General features: G+C 37.8%; 1 protein-coding gene and 1 non-coding gene across 2 annotated transcripts; one reads left to right on the top strand and one right to left on the bottom strand.

The window, feature by feature from the left end:
• Positions 1–2,836: 2,836 nt before the first annotated feature.
• On the bottom strand, positions 2,837–10,535 carry LOC139698133 (UDP-N-acetylhexosamine pyrophosphorylase-like protein 1). Its single transcript, XM_071597060.1, has 7 exons — positions 10,277–10,535; positions 9,942–10,119; positions 9,328–9,634; positions 7,376–7,631; positions 6,147–6,295; positions 4,419–4,697; positions 2,837–3,876 (listed from the first exon to the last, which is right to left on the bottom strand). The coding sequence occupies exons 1-7, from the start codon at positions 10,463–10,465 to the stop codon at positions 3,639–3,641; spliced, it is 1,596 nt and encodes a 531-aa protein (XP_071453161.1). The 5' UTR covers positions 10,466–10,535; the 3' UTR covers positions 2,837–3,638.
• Positions 10,536–10,767: 232 nt separating this feature from the next.
• TRNAL-UAG (transfer RNA leucine (anticodon UAG)) lies at positions 10,768–10,847 on the top strand. The gene has a single exon. It is a non-coding gene; the product is annotated as a tRNA-Leu (tRNA).
• Positions 10,848–25,078: the final 14,231 nt, after the last annotated feature.

Here is a 25,078-nt window from a genome sequence, read left to right as displayed (position 1 = left end):
ACTTTATCCTCTTTCATTTCCTCTCTCAACTCCTCCTCCTCAGTTTCATTCACTTCTTCTATATCCGACTCGAATATTACCTTCCTAGATATCGATATTCACCTCCAAAACAATACGTTTCACACTTCAGTCCACATTAAATCAACCAATAAGCAACAATATCTTCATTTCGACAGCTGCCATCCTCCTCACACAAAGCGCTCCATCCCATTCTCACTCTCTATCCGTGGCTTCCGTCTCTGCAACAACACCCCCTCCCAACAGAAATACTTGGACCAGCTGCATGAATCCCTCAGAAAATGTGGGTACCCGGAAAAACTGCTAAACAGTAAAATCCTCAAACCGTCAACACAATACACTCCCCTCCCCAAACCAAACCGCCCAAAATGCCCTAATCTTATCACCACTTTCTTCCCCGGTACCCACAAAATTAAACATCTAATCCGTGACCTCTTCCCAATTATCAATAACACTCAGTCCACATCACTTTTATTCCCACACTGTCCCTCTGTTTCATTTAAACGCCCGTCGAACCTGCGAGACATCTTTAAGTCCACAAATCCAACTTCAAGCACCCCCGTCTCTCCCCCGCCCCTATCCGCACCATGCAACCGCCCACGCTGCAAATGCTGTCATCTTTTAAGACCCTCCCCCTCACTCAGTACCAACTCCCAACCACTCGCCACCTGTACCTCAAAAAATATTATATATCGCCTCTCCTGTAACTTCTGCCCTGCCTTCTACGTGGGCGAATGCACGACCGCACTTTCCCTCCGCATGAATAACCACCGTTATTCCACCAAATCCCCCACCTTTCTTAATTATCCCATCCCTACTCACACCGCTTCCCACAACCAATCTTTTGACGACTGCTTCTCTGTTTCGGTGATTGAAATCCTTCCCAAATCTGCGAGTATAATAGAGGTGAGAACCCGCGAGATGGCGCATATCTGGGTGGCCCAATCATTCAAACCGCCCGGGCTGAACCAAGCCCACTGAATGCATCAATTGGCTGCCTACATATCCCCCCCACCCCCTTGTTCATTTCCTATTGGTCCCTTTACCTCTCCTTCCCCCACCTCTCCCCCGCACATCCTCTCCGCTCTTCCCCGAGAACGCCATTCTGAAGACGACAGCCCTGCTGTCGAAACGTAAAATAACAAATTGTGAGTGTCCTTTCTTTGTGTCTCTATATTCTAAAAATCTACATCTGTGTTTTTATATATTTGTGTGTCGCCGATGAGCGTTCCATTTCGAAGATATTTTATATATATATATGTATATATATATATATATATATATATATATGTGTATATATATATATATATATATATATATATATATATATATATATATATATATATATATATATATATATATATATACATAAAATAAATGTATATATTTCATAAATATTAATAAAAGTGATGGCGTCACATTAAAAACACTATTGAGGAAGGCAACGTGAAACCACCATAATTATCATTCCCAAGATTGATTATGATGGATACTACAAAGAATATGAGTCCAGGCAACTACGTGGCTCGGCTCAATCGGCCGTGTGTCATGCCCGGCAGCGGGGGAGGCAAGACTTCCGCGGTTGTCATCCCACGAAACCCTTGCAAGGGTAAACCAGCAGCAGCAGGACAGAAGACGCAGGAGAAGAAGACCACATTAGTTAGAACAGGAATGTGGAATGTTAGGACAATGATGAGGACAGGGAAATTGGAGAATGTTAAGCGAGAGATGGAAAGGGGAAAAATAGATAATTTAGGTCTATGCGAGGTGAGATGGAAGGATAGCGGGGATTACTCGAGTGATAATTATAGAATAATATACAGCGGCGGGGACGAGAGCCAACGAGGGGTTGCCATAGTATTAAATAAAGAGGTAGGAAGAAGCGTAGTTGACATAGAGCAGGTAACAGATAGATTATTACTAATATAGATAAAAGCAGAACCGACGAACTTGGTCATTGTTCAGGTATACATGCCACCGAGCAACCATAAAGAGGAAGAGGTCGATAGGATATACGATCAGTTAGAGGACATAATCGCATGTGTTCCTGCAGGGAAACATTTCATAGTGATGGGGGATTGGAATGCGACGGTAGGCGAAGGAAGAGATGGTGATGAGGTGGGGGACTACGGTATAAGCACGAGGAATGACCGCGGGGAGAAAGCAATTGAGTTCTGCAGGAGATAGGGGTTAATCATCACCAACACTTGGTTTAGACACCACCAAAGATGCAGGTATACATGGAAAATGCCAGGTGACTCAGAAAGGTATCAGCTAGATTATATCCTTGTTAGACACAGGTTTAGGAACAGTGTGATAAATTCGCACAGCTTCCCGGGAGCGAATTCGGACTCTGACCACAATTTAGTTGTTATGAAATGTGGCATCTGCTTCAAAAAGATAAGGTAGGTAAGATTACTGTGTTTTAGGTTTCATATGTATGTATATATATATATATATATACATTTATATATATACACACACACACATACATACATATATATATATATATATATATATATATAAATATATATATATATATATATATATATATATATATATATATATATATATAACAATGTAGCCAATTGTAAACCATTTCTTCAAAGGTTCATGTGATGTATAGCACTGTTAGCAGAAAAAGTGAATTTCTAAGGAAATGGGTCAATCATGTCACATGAACAACTAGCAGTATTATGTATTGACAAAAACATGCATTGCCTAAGGAAAAATTGTAAGATTGGCTCTCCTTCTGGGGAATTTCGATAAAAATAAGTCTTTGATTGTAACAAGTGTTGATAAAAACAATACAAAAATATAACAAGCACTATTTATAGTCCTTTTGTACAAATACAGGGTCACCTTAACAATTTTCTCATAAATGCTGGAATAACATACACTTTGAAATGCAAAATAAAATAGACATGATAAATATAGTCAACAATACACACAATCTTGACTGTGTAAATCAGGTTAAAATTTCAAGCAAGAGAATAAAACAAAATTTCAAGACAAAACAAATTTTGCCAGACAGAGAATAAATCAGCCTTAGCACCAAATTGATAAATTACATGAAACAGTGATAACAATAAAACTTTTGCAAAAATAATTTAACACAGTAGATGTGCACCATGATATTTCCCAGCCAAAACAGTCTATTTACATGGCAAGGACCATTTGATCCCTTAAACTACCTACATTTTATCTGAACAAAGACAAAAATCTTTGATGGTAGAGCATGTAATAGGAAAAAGAAAGTACTATCAACCATGCTCAGCCATCAAATAAAAATATGAGCATAAGGACTAGGCCTGCAGGACATAAATAAAATACTTCCCAAAACCATAAAGCTGCTTGAATAAGAGCTTGCCAAATTTACATACTTTACACACATATTGGTACAAATTAATTGAGACTCATCTAATATCCCCATGTTTTTGTAGTCCAAGCAAACCAATTTCACCAAGAAATTCAGCAATTCATTATAAAAACACTCTTGAGCTAAATACAAGTTGTGACGTAGTTACCCCAGAATTCATAAATTTCAATATAAAAACATTCACTCATCACTCAAATTAATTGCACTTACTCAACATCTTGGATTTGTAGCTGCAACGAGCTCATTTTAATGCTGTGTTTATGAGATTGTTAATGCCTATACAGTTATTCTTGAGCATGTCATTGCGAAGCTTTTCTTCTTCCGGTGCTGTCAAGTGAATAGGTAGTTTGAAAAGTTTTCCATCAGCCATGCTTTTGAGTCCCTCACCTGCATATGAAACTAAAGGAGAAACTTCACATGGAAGGGCTGAATTGAGTGTTGACAGCTCTGTAACAGGATTACCTTGCTGATCCACAACACTGCAAGCGGAAAGATGCCAATGTAGAAATGTTAAATCTCAACAACTGAATTTTAAATTACATATAAAATTAAAAGGCCTTGGATTACCTTTTCAACATAAGAAAGATCTTGCAAGTTTAAAAAAGCAATACATTTTAACTAGATGACACTAAAAAGCAAGGTGTTACAATCCTTTTTTCCTTGAGCTACAATCAGATTCTTAAATTTTTGTGGGACATCATATCCTCCATTAAATATTTTATACATTTTAATGAAATTATCACTGAACTACATGCATATAGAGGTTCGTCATCCAACACTCCACAGGGAAGACAAGCTTACAGGCCAATTTTAGGGTGCTGACCCTTCATTAAAGAGAAATACAAAACAATACTGGGCTCTAAAATGCAGCAACTTGGGTTGTACAGTAAATGAAAACACAGGGGTATGACTGGGTAGGATATTTTTACTTGTACACAATGAGCTAAAATTTAATAATGGGAGTCGAAGATAATTTAATGAGGCATATCCTTATAACAAGGGAGGCAATACAAAAATATACCTTCCACCAGCAGCAAGAATCCAGCGCAAGTGTAATGAAAAATATGCCCTCCGAGCCGAGGTGGGAGTGTCAGGCAATGGTTCAGTTCCAGGTGCACCATCTGCATTTTTCAAGGCACTAAACTCATCTTCTCTCCTTACTTCCCATGTAGCAAAATGTTGAGACCACCAGAAAACATCAAAAACAAATTTTTCCAGCTTTAAACCAACAACTGGCTCTCCTCCTGACTCAGGATTTCCAGTCCAAGCTGTATTGATCTTCCGTCTGGCTACATGCAATCTAAAGACAGAGCAACCCATACAATCAGCGAAACTTTCTCATATAATTATTAGAGAAGAATTAAATCCAGACTTCACAAGTATAATTACTGAGTGCATGAGATACTAGAGTACATACCTCATCAAAGGACAATACCATATGATTAAAATTGCAAATGCCATTAAGTATGCAGTAGTGGCAAATATGTGCATTCATAATCATCATCATCCACAGGTCTAGAGTCGGAGGTGGACCTTACCTCCCTCTATTATGACTTCATTCCCCTCCTTCATCATTAAACTCCCACTGCCCCCAAATCTTCAACACTTCGCAACCATTTTTGTGGTCTTCCTCTCACCCTGACCCCTTTCTTTTGGCTATTGAGCAGTCATTTAGGGATATTCGGTTGATAGATTCTTTCGATGCGATTGAGTCATGCCAGTCCAAGTGACAAGGGTCTGACTATATAATACCCTCATAATAATGCATTCATCTCCCAGTTCATTCTGCCAGGACCATAAATTCTTTTTACAATGTCTTTCAAATCTCCAGTGATTCTTTGTCATTCTTGGATATGGCCAACACCTCTGCTCCATATGTCACGACAGGTTTCATGAGGGTCTGATATATATTATTACTATAGGTAATCTACCAGTTAAGGTAGTTTTTGATGGAAACAACTACCAAATAAATATCTTGTCTTTAATGAAATACAACCCAACAACTTACTCTACAATAAGCCCCTCTTCATCTCAATATACTTCCTTTCTCCCTTCATCCCATCCAACATCCCTAACCTATCCCTTCCTTGTTTGCCGAACATTCTTACCTTTATCGCAGTCTTCAACATCCCACTGCTGGTCAATATGTTATTCATCCATTTTTCCCATCTCCTTATGACTTCTCCCAGTAATCCCTTCTCCTTCCCTATCATATCTAGTACCTCCGCATTTGTTTTCCTTTGTCCACCTTACTTCCTCCATCCTTCTCCAAATCCACATTTCCAAAGCCTCCAATCTATGCCTATCATCTGTCTTCAATAACCATATTTCTAAGCCATAAAAAACTAAGTTCGACATGTTACTCAACATCTCTGCCATCAATTTTCTCCTCCATGTGAAAGATTCTTTGCCTAATTCAATTCTTTTCTTTACGTCCTAATCCTTAAGACGATTTAGGTCAAAAACTTTTCCAAGGTACGTAAATTGTTCCACTTGCTCTAGTTTTTGTCCTATTTGAACATTTATTCAATTATATTTTTCTTGACAGAGGTCTGATTCAGAGAGAAATAAATAAACATAATAGGCCTTATTACTGGCCATCAGCTTTTGGCTATATTTGATAAGAAATAAATTGATTTGGTATCTCAAGGCTCCTTACTCAAGACTAATTTTACAACACTAGAATGCCTCTACAACATCAACACTTTTGTACATAAAAATTGGAAAAAATAAAAACAGCAATGCATACCTCATAGAACATCCATGCTTCTTGATTACATCCCAAAGGAATTTTACAGTAAAGAAATGGTTGCAAATATTTCCTGCTCCAAATGTAAGCATGCCATCTTTATTTCTCCTCTGAGCAGTCTCTAATGAAATTTCACTGTACTCAACAACCTAGCATGAAAAATGAAGAATAAACATGAATTTTAAATTTTAACTATTATACTCAATTCTGGTACTTCCTGGAGTGTGGGGTTATAAGCTCAAAACTCTCAACTTCATGAGCACTTTCCTCAGGGTATCTCAAAATGCAATAATTTATTTACAATAGTGTGAAAAAGACCTAGAATTCATTCATCAAATTGTACATGATTTTATATTCAAGTGTCACAACAGTGAATTTCCAGTATAAAACATTCATTTTTAAACTTGAAATACTTTCTAAATAGACGCAATTACAAGGCATACAATTTCTAAAGGGAAACATCAATTGGTTTGAGGGCCTTTATTAACATCAAGTGCAAATGAACAGAACTCTTAAGGATTGCTCTTAGTCATCAAATGTTTCCAATCATCAAAATACCATCAATGAATCACATAAAATCTTCAGGTATCTAATTAATGACAGGCAAACAATATATTTTATTTAAACTTTCTGCAAAGGACATTTCCTTAAGAGTTCTTCATATTTTTATTTTTGCAATGAAAATATTCTATGAGGGACCACTCATCACATCTTCACAATGTTGACAATTTAACAAGAGCATATTTCTGAGAATGTGACATATTATTTGTAAACTATACTTATAAAATACAAATTTATTTTTCCCCAAACACAAATTATTTCATGTGTAAACATTATACTTTTATGCATGAAATAATTACTCCTTTTTTCCATTGGCCAAAGCATAAAAGAATAAAATGCAGCTTGCAATTCAATGTACTCACATTACACTCACTATTACATCTATTATTCATCCCAATGTGGACATTTGGAAATACAAGCCAGAGGACTTCTCTAAGATCACAGTACACAACTTCAATAGTTACACAATGATTGAATTGCTTGTTCAAAACAGCATTCCATAGAACTTTTCACTTCTTGAATTTTCTTAAACTCCTTTTCTGGCAATACTAGTGGATGAAGTTGCATTCACAAGGAGTCAATGTAACTACGATCCGCATTATTTCTTTTTCAGCATTAAACTATAAATATTTTGTTATTTTAGGAATTTTTAAAAATATGGTACATACCTCATAATGACCATCACAGACACAGAAGACACCAACAGCTTCAGTGGGGAATGCTTTTTCAACTGCTTTGGCACCACAGTCAGCTCCCTTTGCCAGACAATAGCCCAAAAACACAGGGTCACCCACACGGACAAGTAGGTTATCAACACCATACACATGAACATACTCTATGGCACGAGACTCCATTTTTGATAGGATTTCATTGTCTTTCAGAGCTTGGTAAAGGCCTCCATTACCATCTGGAGCTTTAGCAACCCTGTTGCAACATGCAGAAAACACAATTAACACAATGGATTATGAGATTAACTGAATGTTATGCCTTAAAAATTAGCCTCGGGATTGATCACTTCTATAATTTACCTCTACACCTTTATGAACTTCTACGTTCCATGGTATGCTACCCTTAAGATTTATGCATGAAATCCCGTAGGGCATTTTTGGAAGACTAACTTGTTAAAATGTGGTCATTACTAACAGAAACAATTTCCCCACTGTCCTGACAACATTTTATGAAGTCCGCTTGCACGCTTATCAAATGTTAGGGGATGAAAATCAGATAAGGCCAAGTCAATTCATTGTGTCACAATTAATGAAAATATAAACGGACACCACATACAAATGAAAAAAATTAACTGACTTTTCATTTTGAATTTAAGCTGAAATTGAAGACTTGCAGCCGCTGAACAGGGGTTATAACAAGTGAAGATGAGGACCACATATGGATTAGGATGAGTGCACTTCAAACCCTTCAAAATAATCAATACACAGGAATAAGAAACAACATGACCCTCAGAGATGCAATTTCACATTACTATCATTGCCAAGATATAAGATAGCCGAATCCCAAAGTATTAAATATTTCCCTTTAACTATTTGAGTTGAAATGAGAGCAAAGATTAACTACATATATTTTCTAATAAATCTTTTCAGGAATTATTATTGATTAGCGATTTGAAAGAAATTTCAGCAGCCATCCTCTGATTCTAACAATAATTCCGCCTATTGCCAGCTGCAGCCCACTGGTATTCATTCTTTTTCATATGATTTATTATTGTACAGACACATACATTGCTCTAAGCACAACACACATACTTCAAAAAAGCATATCAAAGGGTGACTGCTTGCTATGGTAATAATATATTAATGCTAGCACTTGGGAGACTCGGTTTCAAGACAACAGCCCTCTTCAAGGAAAAAAATCCTTAATTGGAGTAGTACTTTCCAATAAAATTGGTGTCTGAACATATAATAATAATTATTCATATCCTACAGATTACGAGAAGGCTTTTCAGAGTCCCAGCAAAACTATCTCGGTTCAATCATATTCTTCCAAACAGTTTACACATTAAAACGTCTTTGAAAGATGGCTAGGAAAACATTTCTGCATTTTCATTTTTAAATTAAAGTAGTGCAGAAGGTGATATTATTAATTAACTAATTAATCAATCAAACTAAGCCTTCCATGTTCATAATATTGTCGGTAATTAAGGCGAAGCTCTACCATCACTTGATGAGAAATACGCTGAAACAAACAAGGCAATTCCACATTATCAATCATTACAGGTTTGGATAAAGCATTTAATTTGACCCACAGGAACCGCATTAAACGACTCTTTGAACTAGAGTGCGCACTTTTTTGAGGATTGGAAGATTTGGAGGTTTTAAAAACAATCAATGACTAAGATGCCTCTCTACCATTAATTCTGAATGCCAATTATTTTGAATATTTCTTTCGAAAGAGTCTAGAATTCTTGTCTTATTTCCAAATTCGATGTTTATTCATCATTTTATGCATTCAATTCGATTCAATAAAATTCATCGGTCATCAAAATTGTTTTTCCTAAGTGAATAAATAATTAATTGAATGCATAATCCGTAACACCGCCATTGCCGATCAAAATTCCATTTATCAATACAAAAGATATGAAATAGGCAATTAATATGAAACAAACCTGCTGCGAGATTCCAGAATTATTTTTCCACTTTCAGTAAAACATGGCAACATTCCCTGCTCAAAAATTATCACATCCTCTGGATTAAGGCCAAAATAGTTATTCTGTGCAAAGAAATCTTGGGTTGCTTCCTTTGTATGCTCACTAGTCATCACAAACCAGGGAATCAACCCGTGCCTGCGATGATCGTCAAAATTTTGATTTCTTGCAGGAAACCTTTCCAATGCCAACCTCTCAAGGCATTGTATGCGTTCTGCTTGGATTTGGTAAAGTGTTTTTCGAGAAGGAAGTCCAACGTCGTACATCCCTATCAATGGAAAGTTATTTTTAAAAGCCATAGAAAAATGGTCGTATACACTTTAAAAATACATTAAATAAGTATTAACAACAGGAAACTTAAGTTACCACTCAAATACTTGACATGCTCGATATATCTATATTCAGGTCCATAATACCTTATGCGGCTCTATATATATAGAGCCGCAACTAGCAAACTTTAAATTCCCAGAACTGTAAATATACATACTACTGCACCATAATGATATCGAAGAAAATGAGTAAAAACATTAAATTTCTTTGAAATTACATGGTTAAATCCAAATATAATGCCGCACCTTTAGGATACGGCACACCTAAACGTGTACCCTGCCCTCCAGCAAGTAGAAGAACCGCCACTGCTCCGAGAGCGATTTGCTCCATACCCGCATCTTCATATGCTTTAAGCACAGCCGGACTGGATTTTACGATTGACCCTCGACGGTCAGCAGGAATCGGTTGTATATGCTCATCTGACTAATTAGAGAATTAATTAAATTAAACATCGACAAACGTAAAATTACCCACAGATAACACTACGGCTACCGAGCTAACCGGTAAACTAAATTTAACAGCTCTTCAAATTGGAAAACATCATGATGCCACTCTGAGATAATAAATCATTTAAATTCACCTTTTCTCGACCATTTGCTCGGCTTTCCATGGCTCTGCGATAGAGATTTGTGACTTCCTCAAAATCAATCTCTGACAGGTCTTCAAATAATTCCTTTCTTTCATCGTCATTAATTTCGTCCCAAAACTCTAAAAGATGCAGCTGCCCGTAATGAGCAAGTTTATTCCTCAATTTTTCTATATCAGACATAGTGTAAAAGTATAATAAAGCAAAATTACTACATTAACCAGGTTTTGCACGTCAACAGACCTCCATGGTGACAACTCGTTGACAATCGATAGCTGTAGCGATAGCCAAACATACGCTAAGCGAAACGCGCACGTGACAATTTCAGGGCCATCATCTTTATTATGCCCTATAAAAATATTATTAGTCGAATTTAGCAAGCAAAAGTTTGTGAGGAATCCTCTTAAACGAATAATTTCATGAACTACTGTACAATTGGTTACAATTACTTTAAATTATTAAAAATGTTCCAGCTTTGGTCAGAAGGTAGCGTGGCCGAGCGGTCTAAGGCGCTGGTTTTAGGCACCAGTCCGAAAGGGCGTGGGTTCGAATCCCACCGCTGCCATATTTTTTTGTTGCATCGGTGTCTCATTCATTTTTATTTATTAATTAAAATTTTTGAACTCAAGTTTCCTTTACATTGCACGGGGCCAAATATTTCTAAATTTGCATTGGTAGAGCGTAATGCTATTCTTAATTATATTCAATACACTGGTTTGGGTTAAAATTACTCGTGCTGAAATAAAAATGATTATGAAGTAACTCGGTAAGACCAGATCATATTTCCAATCGTTTATTTTAATCATTATTACATTAAACCTTCTTCCTGTTAGTTAATTATAATGGTCCTCCGTCCAACCTCCCCAGTTTTTACCATCGACGTAGATTACATAGATAATGAAACTCTCGGTCCGGAGGACTCTTCCGTAGCGAATACATATATCTTCTCTTCATGGATTACAGGGAGTATATGTATACGTAGCAGCAGTATTTTGGGTGGGGAACCGTCAGCTACGGTTATTTGAAACATCAGGGATTGGTGGTTGCAGCGGTAGAGGGAGGATATTCAGGTAATGTGGGAAGAGAGGAGAGACCCGGCGTCTGGGTTAGCCTAGCCAACGGACGGCGTCCTCCACTTGTAAGTGCTCTCCGCATTGCACCCTAAGAATGGATCAGGATACCACTGAAAAATCCTATTCGCGCCACCTCCAGTATAATTTACGATATTACCACCGCACCCTTCCGATCTCCAAAACCAAGCGGTGATTTCTAACACATCACTTTCATTACCGATCTAATCCTTGAATGTCATCATAATCCGCAAATTATGTCATTATTGTGCATTGTTTAAGTGCTGAAAAGTGGAAATATTAAAAAAAATATCTTTGCATATTTTTGAAAAAATGTCGAGAAAGTTTGGCATCAATTTGCAGGTGCCCGAGGCAACCGTACCATCCATCTTAACATTAGTGAGTTTGTGAGAGTGAAATCAGATGATCAAGTCTTCGCGCCATAAAAATTTTTGAAGTTAACGCCCTGTCTAAGCATAAAAAATCCCTTAACCAATTTGAATAAATCAGTATACCTCCTAACCTAGCCCCTCAATGCACCGCAAGCTAAGAATTTTGATGCCATTGGCGAAGCCCTAAATCTTTCCACGTATGGGCCGAGTTGGTTGTCCATATAGAGGGTTTTTTGATAAGCAGCGTCGACAATGTTCGGTTAACTTATTTGTTAAAATGCTCCTCCCCACAATCTTCTCTAATCCATGCCAGTCTCTCCAAATGACGGACTTGTCAGCTTAATGTCCAGGAGTTTCTTCATCTAACTAAATGTTTCCCCGTCTCTCTAGCATAGACACAATCAATTAAGGGAGAAACAAGAGAAGGGAAATGACAATGAATTCCTTAGAGTAATGCCATAAGTATCGGTTATCGCAAGCCATCATCCAGGAAGCCCACTCGGCCAACTAGTTATTCCGCTATAAGATCATACATCAGCGCTTTTGGCTCTTGGTGATAAACCTTACCCCGCGAATACTATGGGGAAGGATTGAAAAGAGGAGAAATGGAAGAAGAAAAAAGGATGAAGAAAAAGGGGACCATTGAATTAGGTGGTATGGATGATTTTCTGATACGGGATGCGACCGCCATGCTCAGAGAAAATCTTTCCGCGGAAACAGTTTCAAAGTTCTGCTTCGAAATGAATCTCAAATTTTCTTTCTGTCTCGTTGCTTAGCATTATTGTTATTTCTTGTTTTATTATTTGCGCGTGGGCATCAAATATTTCTGACGGGTGCTTGAATATTCTTCTTATACCGATACGCAATGCATTGATAGCATAATCCATTGTTTATTTAGTTCAGTTTTTTTAGTTCATTCGAATCATCTGTTGACTAATTTTCGAAGTTGTTGACTCTTGCCGGACACTTTCCACTCAACGATTGTGTTACTTCAAAGCAAACACGCTTCGGTGCCCGAAAGAAAGATTTCCGCGCGATAACTTAGGCTGCTAAAGCAAGCGCTCAAGCCTCACCCCTACTATTTATCGTCCCGCCGACCACCCCCACCTCCCACGCGTCACCCGCACGCCCCTCCACAGCGTCTGACTCGTGCAGCCACGAGGCGAGTAAGAATTTGTCACAAACTCAAATTAATCGTAATTAACATTCAAAAACAACTCAAATTATCCATCAAATTGCGGTATGCATCCATCAAAAGTACCAAAGGCCATTAATTATGACCTTCCAATACTGCTAGTGTGGATAAATTTCGCGTAGATTGATTAATTTTCCTTTCGCTAATTTGTCACTCATTTGTCGATAATTAACAACAGAAAGTAACTCTAGTGGGCAACAGTTAAGGATATTAACTGCAGGAAAAATGCATGAATCGTACATATCTAATTTTCTTTAGTTTAAGGTCAAGGTCTGTTCCGAAAGTAGTAGGACTGAGTCGATTTAGAAAAATTATTGTCGGAATTGATACGTTCACTCTAAAGTATTCGAATTAGCACCCTTGTGCGTCCACGCACCGCTGCTAGCGGGTTTTCCTCGCATCGAGCGCCATCTAGAAGGCTAATGTCCCTCGTCACGGTCTGCTGTAAAGTTATCACCGAGCCGTGGTGACGTCCTGTCAGAATGACGCCAAATTGAGAGAAACCAAAAACCCCTTAATCAATAACATCGCTGGTAATTAGACAATATATAGCTTTCCAGTTTTAATTTTCCGATCGATTTTGACGACATAACCTCTTTCTGCAATTAAAAAAATGTAAACTTTTTGTAAAAATTATAAAATCATTTTTACCCATTAATATGAATTCCTTCTCCTCGGGGAATGAAAAGATTCTTTGGATGACTGCGGTACGCTTGATGTATGTTCTATACAGGGGAGGACTGGTCTGGGGTACAAGGTACCAGGAAATTCCTGATAAGCCATCGTAAAAAGGTCCAAATGATAGGTACGTCCCCAAATGAATTAGATGAGATATAAACTGTTCTCTTAATTTGCCAGTCATATTTTGGTAGTCATTCTGCACCTTGTTGTACACATTAGATCTCTGAAAGAAGCGTTGCGAGTTTCCGCACACAGGTATTAGAACGGCGTTCAGATGATAATTATTTTTATTCATTGTGACATGTGTGAGAAGTATAAATAGCATGAAATGAGAAAAAATCAGGAAGGTACACATAAAAAGTTCTATCAACTATCAACAAGTTACACTCCTTATTAGGTTATCCACAATTTGAGGGAGTGTAGCATGAATATACTCAAAATGTAAAATTTTTAGATGTACGCGTATTTTCAAAAATATAACGCTCACTGTAGCTGTCAAGCAAATAATAGCTTTGAGATTTATTAAATTTTAACGGTATAATTTAATGCACATGAAATGAACCAAACCTTTTCCTCAGTTTATTGGCCTATCATCAATGTCAACGGATTCGTTAAGTTTGATGAAAATCCGAGGGCTGGCTGCTTTAGTATGAGATACTTGTCATGGAATACATACTATATGTCACGTATTCGTGCATACCATGCTCATGATTGAGTAAATTTGCCCCTTTAAGTAAGATTGTTTTGTTAGAATATCTTTGTCTTATATAGCTCTTAACTATTCGTTTAGAGGGTTTCATCCTTTTTCGTGTTTACTGTGATTTTTATTATTGAATTCCATTAATATTATTAAGGTTTCAACAATTCTGCCAACTAATTGATCAACGCAGAAAAGTGCTCGTGTGCCTTAATATAATTAGAACACCACAAAGTTACCACAATGCACTACCACTTTGATCCCTCGGAAGAAAAATTACGGTCGTTGACGACTGGTGCTCCAGATTCTCAGAAATCTCTCAGCGCCACACTTGGCAAACATGAATGCTACGCTCCCGCCTATTATCTGAACTTCCCTCTTTCTAATTGCTCTTATGTATTTATGGAATTTATCTCTTAAGGACTTCCTTCTGCGCCCTCGGCCTTACTGCCACATCATCTTAATTTCCGCTGCGTGCGTCTGACACGTGCCCGTTGAGTTTTTTTTCAGTTTTCCTTACCCAATGAGAAACTCGGAATATGTTAAATGCTCGAATCAAAAGAACTTCGGGATATACCACGTACTTTACTGAAACGAAGTTATCCGACGGATGTTCACCGAAATTCATAACTTTCACAGTGTAAAAATCAATCGCTTTGACTGGGGTTCCAACCCAGATGTCAGGCCAAGTGCGTTAGCTAGTGAAATTACTCAGGGTAATTCATCGCAAATGCTAATTCCTTTAAAGCCTCAAGGTATTCTAATTTAACGCTGGTAAAATAACTTGATAAATTTAGGGATATTAAAAAACGCTAAAAATTTTATAAAACTTCAAATGTCTTTTGCAAGATCTTTAAAATTTTAATTGAGTCATAAGACCGAAATCACTAAATAAAGGACTGAAAATCAAACAATAAATCGAAAATATGGAAGAAAAAAAATGATGGTCCGTCAATTAACTATTATTTTATCACAACTGAATGAATTAAACCTTGGCGACTTAAAGTAAAAAAAAATGCTGAGATGAAATTAAAAGTACATTAGGAAGTAAGCTCGCCTTTTAAATTAAAGGTGGGGCAATTCCGTCACATCTAACTGGAAATAAATTTATACATTTTATTCCGGAATAGAAGGGTAATTAAGCACAAAAAATGAGTTTTTAGGTCGAAATACTGACATTTATGTTAACGAGACCCTAGAAGTAACAATTGGGACGCTAAAAAAAGTTAAGAAGCCAGCCCGAACGCCTTGTCAGGGAGATATATTCTTTTGGCACTGAAAATTCTAATTATTATTTCACAATTTCTATTCTCCTGGATATTCACCTGAAAAATATCTAGATGGGGAGAATCTTCACCATACTACTAGGAATGGAAACAATGAGAACGTGTTTCAAGGGGTTCGTCACAAGCCGCTTTTCAATAAGAGGCGCAAGACAATTGGATTGACGTAAAAGAATATAAATACAAGTTTAGGTATTAAACAGCAACCCAGAAAACCATTAGAACTCCTGAATTATTGAAAAAAATTCTAAACTCTATTTTCATTCTAAATTTCGTTTAACCTAATATTCGCTCAATAGCCAGTTCGAATTTGTAATATTTGTCATGCATGATATCGTTTTCTTTTTAAAAAATCCGGGATTCAGGCACAGAAAATACTCCTATTTACCGTTTCGGAAATAAAATTCTTTCTCGGTGCTCCGAACCAAAGGAATTATTATTATTAGTCTACCGTGTAAGGATAGTTTTGAATGGACTCAGACTGATCGTCGCTACACTTCCCAGTTACCTCCAAAATAATGCAACCTGACACCCCAACTTACATTAAACTGTTCTTCATATCTTAATACTTCCTTGCTCTCTTCATCATTCTGTCCAGGATATCACTTTGGACCAATCGCATAGATATTGAAGCGTCTTTACAGCGAATAGTGAACAATATGCCCTCCACGTCAATAGCGACAAGGCAAAAATTCAAAGGCGTAACATTCGTATTCGGAAACAGCAAATTTCAAAACTCGTAAGGAAAAAAATGCAAACTACTTTCTTGCGAGCCATAATTTAAGTTAATATAGAGTTAGTATAATGAGAAGCCCTCCCCGGACTACAACCTTGACGTGGTGGAAGGGCTTGTGCGTTCCGATGACCCCTAGAGCTGTGCTGGCGGGAGTAATAATTATTGCTTCTGGTAGGGTCACCCATGCCAGATAGGTCGAAGGTTAGGAGCCAGACGAAAGGTAGTCCACGCAGCGTCTGTTCCTCAGTGAGGCGGCTGCAATGGCGTCTGTCCCCAGTGGGGCGGCCAGTAAGTGATGGTGTCACGTTAAAAACACTATTGAGGAAGGCAACGGGAAACCACCTCAATTATCATTCCCTAGAAAAAAATGATGGACAATAGAGATATTTTGAGTCCTGGCAACCACGGGGCTCGGCCCAATCGGCCGTGTGTCGTGCCCGGCAGCGGGAGAGGCAAGGCTTCCGCGGTCGTCATCCCTCGAAACCCTTGCAAGGGAAAACCAGCAGCAGCAGGAGAGAAGACGCAGGATAAGAAGACCACATTAGTTAGAATAGGAATGTGGAATGTTAGGACAATGATGAGGACAGGGAAATTGGAGAATGTTAAGCGAGAGATGGAAAGGGGAAATATAGATATTTTAGGTCTATGCGAGGTGAGATGGAAAGATAGTGGGGATTACTGGAGTGATAAGTATAGAATAATATACAGCGGCGGGGACGAGAGCCAACGAGGGGTTGCCATTGTATTAAATGAAGAGGTAGGAAGAAGCGTAGTCAACATAGAGCAGGTAACGGATAGAATACTATTAGTGGAGATAAAAGCAGAACCGACGAACTTAGTTATTATTCAGGTATACATGCCACCGAGCAACCATAAGGAAGAAGAGGTCGATAGGATATACGATCAGTTAGAGGACATGATCGCGTGTGTTCCTGCAGGGAAACATTTGATAGTGATGGGGGATTGGAATGCGACGGTAGGCGAAGGAAGAGATGGTGATGAGGTGGGGGACTACGGTTTAGGCACGAGGAATGACCGCGGGGAGAAAGCAGTTGAGTTCTGCAGAAGACAGAAGTTCGTCATCACCAACACTTGGTTTAAACACCACAAAATACGCAGGCATGCATGGAAAATGCCAGGTGACACAGGAAGATATCAGCTAGATTATATCCTGGTTAGACACAGGTTTAGGAATAGTGTGATAAATTCCCACAGCTTTCCGGGAGCGGATGCGGACTCAGACCACAATTTAGTTATTATGAAATGTAGCGTACGTTTCAAAAAGATAAGGCAGGGGCGGCGAGTTAGAAAATGGAATGTAGAAGCGTTAAATGGGTTGAAAAGGAAGGAATACAAACAGGCGGTAGAGAAAATCATGGAGGATGGTAAAGGGCTTAGTACTATCGAAGAAAAATGGGAAATGATCAAGAAGGGGTTGTCTAAAGCCGCAAAAGACACTATTGGAACCGTTAACGCTAAAAGGACTAGGAAACCATGGATCACGGATGAGATGATTACAAAGATGGATGAGCGGAGAAAATGGAAGAATATGAATACAGAATTAGGCAAAATGAAGTACAAAGAATTGAACAATAAATTGAGGCGGGCAACAAATAAAGCAAAAGAAGCATGGTGGAAGACGCAGTGCGAGGATATGGAAAGTCTGCAGAGGAAGGGTGAAATCGGTGCGCTGTACAGCAAAGTTAAATCGTTATCGGGAAGTAAGAAAGGAAGAGCTATGCTAACAGTTACAGATAAGGCGGGTAAGGTAATAGTTGACGCAGGAAAGATCCAAGAGAGATGGAAGGAGTATATAGAAGAACTGTATGGTAAAGAACTCAGACCAACACAGTTAGACATTGAAAAAGAAAATGACGCAGAGGAGGACAGCTTAGGTCCAGGCATACTAGACAATGAGATAGAAAGGGCATTAAGGGAGATGTAACTAAATAAGGCCGTGGGGGTAGATAACATTCCCGTGGAACTTTTAAAATGCTTAGGAAAATGTGGGAGGAAGAGGCTATATGGGCTGATCCGTAGTATTTATGAGGAGGGAATCTGGCCGGAAGACTTTGTGAGATCAGTTTTAGTTCCTATTCCGAAAAAGGTAAAGGCCACGTCATGTGAGGACTATAGGACAATTAGTTTGATATCCCACGCAGCTAAAGTTGTTCTCAGGATCATAAACAAAAGGATAGAGAGTAGGGCAAATGATTACTTAGGGGATGATCAGTTTGGGTTTAGGAAGGGGAGAGGTACGCGCGATGCCATTGCAGTACTGAGATTATTAATCGAGAGGAATATAGAACACAACCAGGAGGTATTTGCCTGTTTCGTAGATTTCGAAAAAGCGTTCGATAGGGTGAATTGGGAAAAACTAATGAGTATATTGCAGAAAATAGGAATAGATTGGAGGGAAAGGAGGCTAATCCGCAACCTGTACATGTCTCAGACTGCCCAGGTGCGGGTGGGAAACGGGGAGTCAGGATGGGCAGTGTTAGGAAGGGGTGTAAGGCAGGGTTGCCCATTATCACCGTTGCTGTTCAACCTGTATGCAGAGGAAATGATCAAAGAGGCATGGGAAGAACTCGAGGTAGGAATGAAAGTGGGCGGGGAATTCGTAAAATCAGTTAGGTTTGCTGATGACCAAGCCTTAGTTTGTCAGTCAGCCAAGGGGCTGCAAGCATTGCTGAGTGAATTGGAAATTCAGTGCGACAGGTATGGGATGAGAATCAATATTAATAAAACAAAGGTTATGCGATTTTCTAGGAAGAAAAAGGCCAAGCTTAACATTAAAATAGGAGGGCAAAAACTAGAGCAGGTAGAGCAGTTTAAGTATCTCGGTAGTGTTTTGGACCAACACGGTCAAAGTAGGAGGGACGTAAGGAGAATTGCGCTAGGCAAAGAGGCTTTCACAAGGAGGAGGGAGTTAATGAGAGGGACGTTGAGTAAGGTTCTTAAGAAAAGACTCGTAAAAACTTTGATATGGAGCGTATCTATGTGAGGCGCGGTCATTGAAGCAGGAGGATAGATGTAGGTTGGAGGCTTTTGAAATGTGGGTGTGGAGAAGAATGGAGAAGGTGAAATGGACAGAGAAGAAAACAAATGAGGAAGTACTTGGTATGGTGGGCGAAGAGAGGGGTTTGTTGGGAGAAATCCTGTGGAGGCAGGAAAAGTGGATGAAGGGGGTATTGACCGGCAGTGGGATGTTGAAGACTGTGATAGAGGGTAGAATGTTGGGCAAAAGAGGAAAGGGAAGGAACAGGATAGGGATGTTGGACGGGATGAAGGGAGGAAGAAAGTACTCAGAGATGAAGAGGGACCTGATATAGAGTAGGATGATGGATTTTGTGTTTTGTAAGGAGTAATAAAATATTTGTTTGGTAGTTGTGTCCATCCAAAAACCTACCTTAAACGGTAGAATACCTTTAAAAAAAATAATGAGAAGTGAATTAGATAGTGTCATTACCTCAGTCCCTTCTTCCATCTAACCCATAATACCTCCAAAACTAAATTTTTATTCGGATTACCCTAGTGTAGGGTGTCCAGCTGCGCCATGTTCGGTGCGAATCTGTGATTAGGCAGTGGGTACATCCAAAACCTAACTTAATATACCTTACTAACCCGTTTGGCGGATACTGAGAGTCGGGGGTGATTGGGAGGCGTTCCCGTTTCTTTTTAATTAAATATAATTGAAGAGAGCACGGCCACCAATGAAGTTCAAACCGCTCAGTACAGTTCGTAAATCGCACGGATATTCAGGAAGTTTAAAGGTCAAAAAATGCCTCTTCAGTTTAAAATTAAATTACTGTATCACTGTTTAGGTTCATTTCCTTTCACTGACACCGTTAACTGTGCTAACACCGATGGAGCTTACTCCGCTCCCCATAATATCCTAGAAATAATCTGCAATCCCGTTTCCCAGAAAACTGGAATTTGTGTTGCGGACGGGAGGGCTCACTTTTATAACATATGCTACATCGCCTTTTATTTCGTAAATTGAGGGAAATAGTTGCTAATAGGGAAAATCCACTGAGTATAGTACGAGGGTAAGTTAATAAATAATTCGCAAAACTGGATAGAGTCAAAAGCAAATAAAGTAACTTCCTGAAAATTATTACACTTTTCTACATAATTACCCTGTACATTCAGACTCTTACCCTATCTCTTTTCAAGCCCTTGATAGCCAGCAGCAAAGAGGTATTTTGTTTGCTGCCACAACCAACGAGTAACCATTAGGACTACGGCATCATCATGTTCAAAACGTTGGCCACCCAAATGATTTGTTAGGGCCCTGAACAAATGAAAATAACTCAGGGCTAATCGGGAGGGTACAAAGGATGTACCAAGTATTCCCAACGCAATGTTCGTAACATCCTCTGCGTTTTTCTTGCTGACGTTTGCGACTTCTTTATTGACATACTCTCGTTTATTCGCCTATTCCATCCGTAGGGTAAATATTGACGTAGTAATTGCCGTCGGTTATTGGGCGATGTTCAGGGATAACAGACGTAGTTGCACATCCTCGGAAAATACGAAAATGATTAAGAAACGAGTTTTCTCATGCTTCTCAACCTAATGGATTTACGAACGGGCGCTGTCTGCACTTCAAGTGGGACTACTGTAACTTTATATTACTACGATTAAAAACTATTCAGTTGTGCTTGCGCGAAACTGTGACAAACCAAAATACAACATCGAAAGTCAGCTGGATGGTTCAATCGATTAAAGACGAAACGCATGGAAACAATGAAAAAAGTCGACGAGGATAACTAATCAATAACCAATTTACAGCGATAATATGTGGTAACTGGAGGAATAAAATTTATCAATTAACGTTTCCCCACAAATTAAGTTTCGTTCTTACCTCGCAAGTATCAACGATATTTGGTAAATACGGAAAGATCATTAATAGATTACCATGAACAAGATTGAAAGCAAAATTCAAGGAAGCTGGAATACAATGAGGATATTAACATTATATCCCTTAGAACATAATCGCCTGAATAAAACATTTAAAATATTTCAATTGTTTTAATGTGGAGTACTGGATAAACTGTAAAAATGAACAATGATTAATATTCTACCGTTCAAGATAGATTTTCGATTGACACACAATGGCTATCGCTGTATTTCTTAGATTCGCCTAGCAAGACAAACCCTGACAACCCTCACTAAATTGGACCATTTGTCATTTCCGCATGCTTTCTCTTTACTCCGTCCAACAAGGATAGATAATACGTATTGAGAGAGATTTATAGGCGTTGAATATGTAATGTATATTTGAGGGAAATTGTCACTCGAATACAAGCTGTGAGTGGGAAAATATACCACACTAATGCTTTCAAATGACGGACTACACTTAGGTCAATATAATTTATTCCAGTAGCACATTGAATATAATTACCCCTTAAAGTTAATTTTTATTCAAACGACAGGAAAACAAACTAGTAATATTCGAAAGGTGTTATTTGAAAACTCAATCGCAAAGAATTCAAAACTGCGTACTCTTAGTGCTTCTAGGAAAAGTGGTGGGCGAAGAAAAAGGAATTTAGGCTATGCAGAGACATAATTTACCTTCTTTATTAGAGACATTCGTTATACATGTACGTAGGTCTCCAACCGTAGACAGATTCGACAACCGAAGAAGAAAAGCATCTACAAACTACCAAATTACCAAACTATCCCAATGGCATAAATTATGTCAGCCATTAGCCACCTTCCCTAATAACTATTATTACCAGCGTGCCCACAATAATCTGATTTACTATTCAAATATGAATGACAGTTTTACTAATACATGCTTTTCAGTAGGTCAGCATTTCAGAAGGGGAAGTGATACGAGTTGCATTACTAGGAGAGGTATTTGCAGAAAGACTTGTAAAAATGTGAAAAAGTCTTAAATAGGGAGCATAGTGTACAATGGATGTAAGAACTGGTCAATGAGGCAAGAGAACGGAGAAAATTAGTTGGACAGAAGGGAAGAAAAACCCCAAGGATTCTAATAGAGAGGATAAAGAAAGAAAGTTCCATGGGGAAATCTGCAAAAGGAAGAGAAAGTGGATGGAGGAAATATTAAAAGGGAGTAATATGTTCAAGGCCATAACAGAAGAGTGAATGTTGGATGAGAGAGATAGAGGAGGGTAAAGAGTAGGTTTTCTAGACAGTATAGGGGTAGGCAGAAGTAATGAAGAAATAATGCAGAGTATAGACCTGAGGCAGTTCTCATGATACTTAAGAGCAAATAGTCATTTGGCCAATCCAAAACCTACCAATAAACAGATAGAATATCTTGAATGAATGTTAATATTTAAATTAATTATAAAACTAATCTAAATAGTATATAGCAGCATTATTTCACCAGAAGCTATGCACTATATACAAGGAATCGCTACTCTGTTGAACTAATATAAAAAATTAAAGGAGCATGGTAGTCCAACAGGCAGAGTGCTGGGCCACTGACTTGAGGTCCTCGGCTAAATTCCAGGTGGTCTCTGAGCGCCATCACCTTACCTGACTTTATGGGTACCAGATATTTCAGAGAAATTACAGGGTAAGAAACTGACCCTTGTGTGTGAATTTCACACACCATTATCACAATATATACTAGGTGATCTCTAATCTCGCACATCAAATCAATATTTGAGTTAATTAACGTGGATACTAATATTAAATGTAAATGGCATCATCATTAACAACTTCACTTATCTAATTTTCATTTTTACTGTTTTAGATGATTTTTAATCTCTTCTTTTGTTCCTTCTCTCCCCACTCCAAACCTATCACTTCTTCCCCACTAATAGGAGCATAGGAGGATGGAGAGTGTGTCTGACATGCTAGAAACGCTGGGCTGGGAACCTCTAGAAACTAGAAGGAAAGTAAGCAGACCTTGTGGAATGTTCCGAATTCTGAAGGGGGAGAAAGCTTGGGCAGATCTTAGGAAAGAGGCGGGGAACCCAAATTTTATAGGCAGAAATGATCACAAATTTAAGGTAAAATGCCGGGCACAGAGAACAAATAAAAAAAAATTCTCTTTTCTAAATAGAACAATTGTCGAGTGGAACACCTTACCTGCAAAAATATTCGAGCCCTTTCCTAACAGAATGTATACTTTTAAGAATAGATGTAAGGCATACATGTAATAATTTGATTGATGTGTGGTGTAATGTATTATATGTAATAGCTTAATTTTATTTATAATTTATCTTTTTTTTTCTTGCTGATTAATGGCTGTAAATGGGATGGGGATTCACTTGTTTTGTTAAAGAGATTTGTGTTTTGAAGTCTGGTTTTATGTACTATCTTTTGCAATTATTTGGGACTTGTGTGCCACCTGACAATGTCTATTAGCACATGTGTATTTTTAATAATAATCTCTCTAAAATAAATTAAAATTTGAATCCATAATGATAAACTGTCCAGAGGAAATTATTACATTAGTATTATAAGTCAAGTTTACATGGGCGATAAAATAAAATATATCATAATCTTTCGCAAATATCATACCTCAGTTAGATAATATACATGAAATTCTTATTTTATGATATTAGGTAACTAAATAAGGAACTAATGTCAATAGCTCATTACATAATCTTTTATTTCCACTAAGAATGACATACAAAACTGGATTAGTAAACACATTTGATTATTGCCAGAACAATTACAAACACTTTTCTGTAAACTATTTTCACCATAATAAATTAATAAATGTGGCCAATAAAAAAACACAAGTTCACACATGTAACTGGCCAAATACAAGAGTACACATACATAGCATCAATGAAATGAAAACAAAATCATACCTACTGATATTAAGCAGTATTCATGTAGTTACGATACAAAATCTTAAGAATACCAACCATTAACTGCCACATATACTTGGTACAACAGCCTGCATGCATGTGCAGTTTAAAACCAACACCAAATCTTTCTTACATATTTGTTTGGAGGAGGTTTTCACAAACTACCCAACATGCTCAATTTACACAGAGTTAGTGTGGAAGGAAAAAACTTCATTTATGTCCCTAACATTTTTTCCTTGAAGGATACCAGGTTAGGATAAATGTTCAACATTAGGTCCCTCTGCTTGCATTGATTCACGTGAGCACCACCGATAATTATCTTTAAAACCTTTATAAGCCCTCATTTTATTACAACCTTTCTTTTTGTTGAGTGATTACAGTGAAACCAACAAACATCTGACACTGTTGGCAGTCAGGTGCTGGGTTTCTCACCATAATCCCAACACAAAAGAAAGGATAAAAGACAGGATGGTTTACAACAGTTGAACATCAACACTCATGTAACTTTCTTCATTTTAATACAAATTTACAAAAGATACTTGCAAGAGTATGTGATTAAAATCTCAATAAACATGTATTATGACTTGAAATGGAATGCTGAAGAAGGAAAAGGGAAAGTGGAGAGATGCAATTCACATTAACATTCATTACCAAAAATTTATAGACACACAAAAATAACACCATAACTGTTCTATTGGACTTCTGTCTTGACCTTATAAAAACATGTAACATGCCTTTGTTGGACAATTTTCTAGATAGACAATCATATTAATAAGAAATAAAAAGAAATATAAACACCATTCAATATTCCTAACTTCATTGATGGCAATAAAATTTTTGAAGATGTACTTGCAAAATTTTGGTATTGTGAAAATTACATTCATTAATACATTTCTACAATGGAGATGGCACATATTATTCTGAAAGATTTACCATTCCT

The sequence above is a fragment of the Hetaerina americana genome, unplaced genomic scaffold (genome assembly GCF_022747635.1).
Source record: "Hetaerina americana unplaced genomic scaffold, ioHetAmer1.1.p SCAF_10, whole genome shotgun sequence".
NCBI classification, from domain to species: Eukaryota; Metazoa; Arthropoda; class Insecta; order Odonata; family Calopterygidae; genus Hetaerina; species Hetaerina americana.
Note: the sequence above shows the minus strand (reverse complement) of the source record. Positions and strands in the feature narration are given on the sequence as shown.